At 35.5% G+C, this 2740-nt stretch overlaps 1 protein-coding gene across 1 annotated transcript; it reads left to right on the top strand.

The window, feature by feature from the left end:
• Positions 1-1670: 1670 nt before the first annotated feature.
• LOC117172608 (eukaryotic translation initiation factor 3 subunit M-like) lies at positions 1671-2421 on the top strand. Its single transcript, XM_033360698.1, has 2 exons — positions 1671-1819; positions 1916-2421. Exons 1-2 carry the CDS (start codon positions 1696-1698, stop codon positions 2134-2136), a joined length of 345 nt encoding a protein of 114 aa, XP_033216589.1. The 5' UTR covers positions 1671-1695; the 3' UTR covers positions 2137-2421.
• Positions 2422-2740: the final 319 nt, after the last annotated feature.

The raw sequence follows: 2740 nt of genomic DNA, 5'->3' as shown, positions 1-2740 counted from the left end.
AGTACGAGTATTTTCTCGTTTCCGAAATGCGACAAGGTACCATCTGTGGATAGCGTTCAATGAGATCGATGACATAGGACCAGACAATAACGAAACGCTTCTCGGTTATTACTGCACATGTAAATCAGGGGCCAGAACTCTTGGCACTTGCGCACATATTGTAAGCGTTTTATGGTTCCTGAGTTATGCACGTCACCAGCAACAAGCAAAGTATCCTCAAACTTCCTTGCTACAAAGGATTCTAGACGCTGATAATAGAGGTGAACAAGCAAACCCGAATCAAGAGCCAGAAATAGTTTAATATTTCGCAAAAGCTACTGGGATTGGTTCTATTCGCTGATCATGGGTGCTTAGCGTTCGGCCCTATTGCGAAGGGTACACTGTTATTATCGGAATGTACGCACTAATTACTAATGTTACTTTGGGTACCATTTCTGCCTTTAAAAAAGTGATGAATTAGTCAAGTTAAAATCTTGGGCGCTTAGCGATTGATCGTTTTGAGAAGCGCGCCATATGAGTCAACGGTGCAGGGGAAAATATGACAGACCACGATCTGAACCGTGATTTCTATGTTGACATCGCTTTTGTGACAAAATCTGTTGTAATTCGTTTTATTCACTTATCTTGAGCGCTTCGCGGCGCATAGCGCTAAAACTGTCCATTTTTTGGATTTTTTCTACGGATATTTCATCCGGCACTTATAACCTTAAAAATTACAAAGTTTCAGCTAAATCGACCGAAAGCCATTTTCCCATACATTTAGTGCGGGGTCCTTTATTTTGCATATTCGATCCATCATTTTGAATTTAGAATCTTTTTTTTAATACAATTTTTATAATATGTGACCCAAAATAAAACCCTTCAAAATGAAGTGTCTTCAAATCACATAATTTAAAAGAAAATCTGTTCGTCTTTCTGAATGTTTTATACATTATTTTGAATGTGTGATTATAAAAAGCTCTTTCAAAATAAGGTTTTTGCAAATCGCATAATTTACCAAATTTTTTAAAGTTCCATGTCAGAAAACTCCAGAAAGTGAGTTTTAAATAATATAATTTGTGAAAAAAGTGTAGTCGCCATATTGGATTCACCATTTTCATTTTTCGATGTTTAATCTGATAGTTTAAATCTGTAACTCAAAAAGTCATTAAACAATTATTCTCATACTATTGTTTTCCATCACTGTGGGCTGGAAGAGGATCTCTTTGAAAAAGGTTTCTGAGTCGATACATCTTTTTTCACTCTGTACTTGCATTCTCTCTTTTTTTTTAAAGAGGCATGGTCAACTCAAAGATTTTTTGTTGATCATGAGTATTCTATCGATTCCCAGAGTGATGCTATAACTCTTTTTAGATGATAAAAATGTGGCAAAGATTGTTACCAGAGATCCACTTTTGAGGTGTGTCTAAATTCTGGACATTACATTTGTTTTGTGTGATTGGTGTTTAAAATTATAAAAAGAACTGTCATTGCAAAATATTCAGCTTCCAAAATCATCATAGTTCCTGAAAAACCTTTGAGTGTGCCATTTACATGTCAAAAACTGCGTAGTTGAATGTCCAATTGAAAAAAGTGTGATTTCATTAAGATAATTACTTGACCAGCATTTTCGATCACTTTTATACTTACGCGATAAACATTTAAGGAAACTAATCATATTTTTTCTCACTGCCAGGTCTTAATCATGAACAGAACATGAAGAAGATGAGGCTGCTCACCTTCATGCAACTCGCGGAGACAAATCCAGAAATGAGTTTCGAGATGATACAGTCGGAGTTGATGATTGATGTAGAGGAAGTCGAGAGTTTCATCATCGACGGTGAGACTAATTCTCTTTTTTTCTTCATCTTATTGATTCTCGATTTTTCCTTACATTCTTCTATTACAATGATGCAATAATAAAGCATATTTTTAGTTTTGAAAACAAAACTCGTGCGCGCTCGAATGGATCAGGGAGGCCGCAAGGTTCTGATCTCAAGCACTATGCACAGGACTTTCGGTCGACCCCAGTGGCTACAACTTCGTGATTTGCTCGCAGCTTGGAAATCAAATCTTTCCTCTGTCCAGGAAGGCATGAAATCCGTGGCCGCTGCACAAATGGAACTCGCTGCCAAGACGAAAGCAGCATTGAAGTAACGAATGATTTAAACAACATGTAAAAAGCGAATCTTTTCTATTTCCGAAATTTGGCAAACTTCGTGCATTTCTCAATGGATACGAATTGCATGGACAGTTTTCGGAGTCGAGGAAAAACCGACATTGAGAGTTTTTCTAGATCTCGAACTTAGAGCGTGATTTCGGACTAAGGTTTTCAAGGCGATTTTTTAAAATATGTAGAGTTAAGGTGAAAATTTCAAGCTTAATCTTGGAACTTTAATAGAGTAACGTGTAATAGAATGAATAAACAAAAATAGATGATAATTATTTGTATTCTTACTGTTAGATTGTTTGTAGAATAGTTTCTTCTCTAAATGGCTAGACAGGTCATTATCGTATGCACGCGCCCTACTAAAAACCACTACGATGCCGTGCAACAGATTATTTATTTCCTAAGTTGGCCAGAGAATATTAAAACTTTTTTTGTGAATTGTTTGGATGAAAATGCAATGAGTAAAATTTTAGAATTTTAAATGGATTTGTAATATGTTTATGTAAATGTATTAACTCTGCGCCATTTCGCAAAATGTCAACTTTTTTGACTTCTTGTATAAAAATATAAACTTTTAAATAAACATTGACT

Source organism: Belonocnema kinseyi, chromosome 5 (assembly GCF_010883055.1).
Source record: "Belonocnema kinseyi isolate 2016_QV_RU_SX_M_011 chromosome 5, B_treatae_v1, whole genome shotgun sequence".
Classification (NCBI taxonomy): Eukaryota; Metazoa; Arthropoda; class Insecta; order Hymenoptera; family Cynipidae; genus Belonocnema; species Belonocnema kinseyi.
The sequence above is the reverse complement of the archived record's forward strand: the minus strand, read 5'-3'. Positions and strand labels throughout refer to the sequence as shown.

Bases quoted from the DNA above. Each gene is read 5' to 3' on its own strand.
- LOC117172608 (XM_033360698.1), top strand. From the start codon at position 1,696: ATGAAGAAGATGAGGCTGCTCACCTTCATGCAACTCGCGGAGACAAAT. The intron at 1,820-1,915 runs GTGAGACTAATT...GCATATTTTTAG, and splicing joins CGAGAGTTTCATCATCGACG to TTTTGAAAACAAAACTCGTG.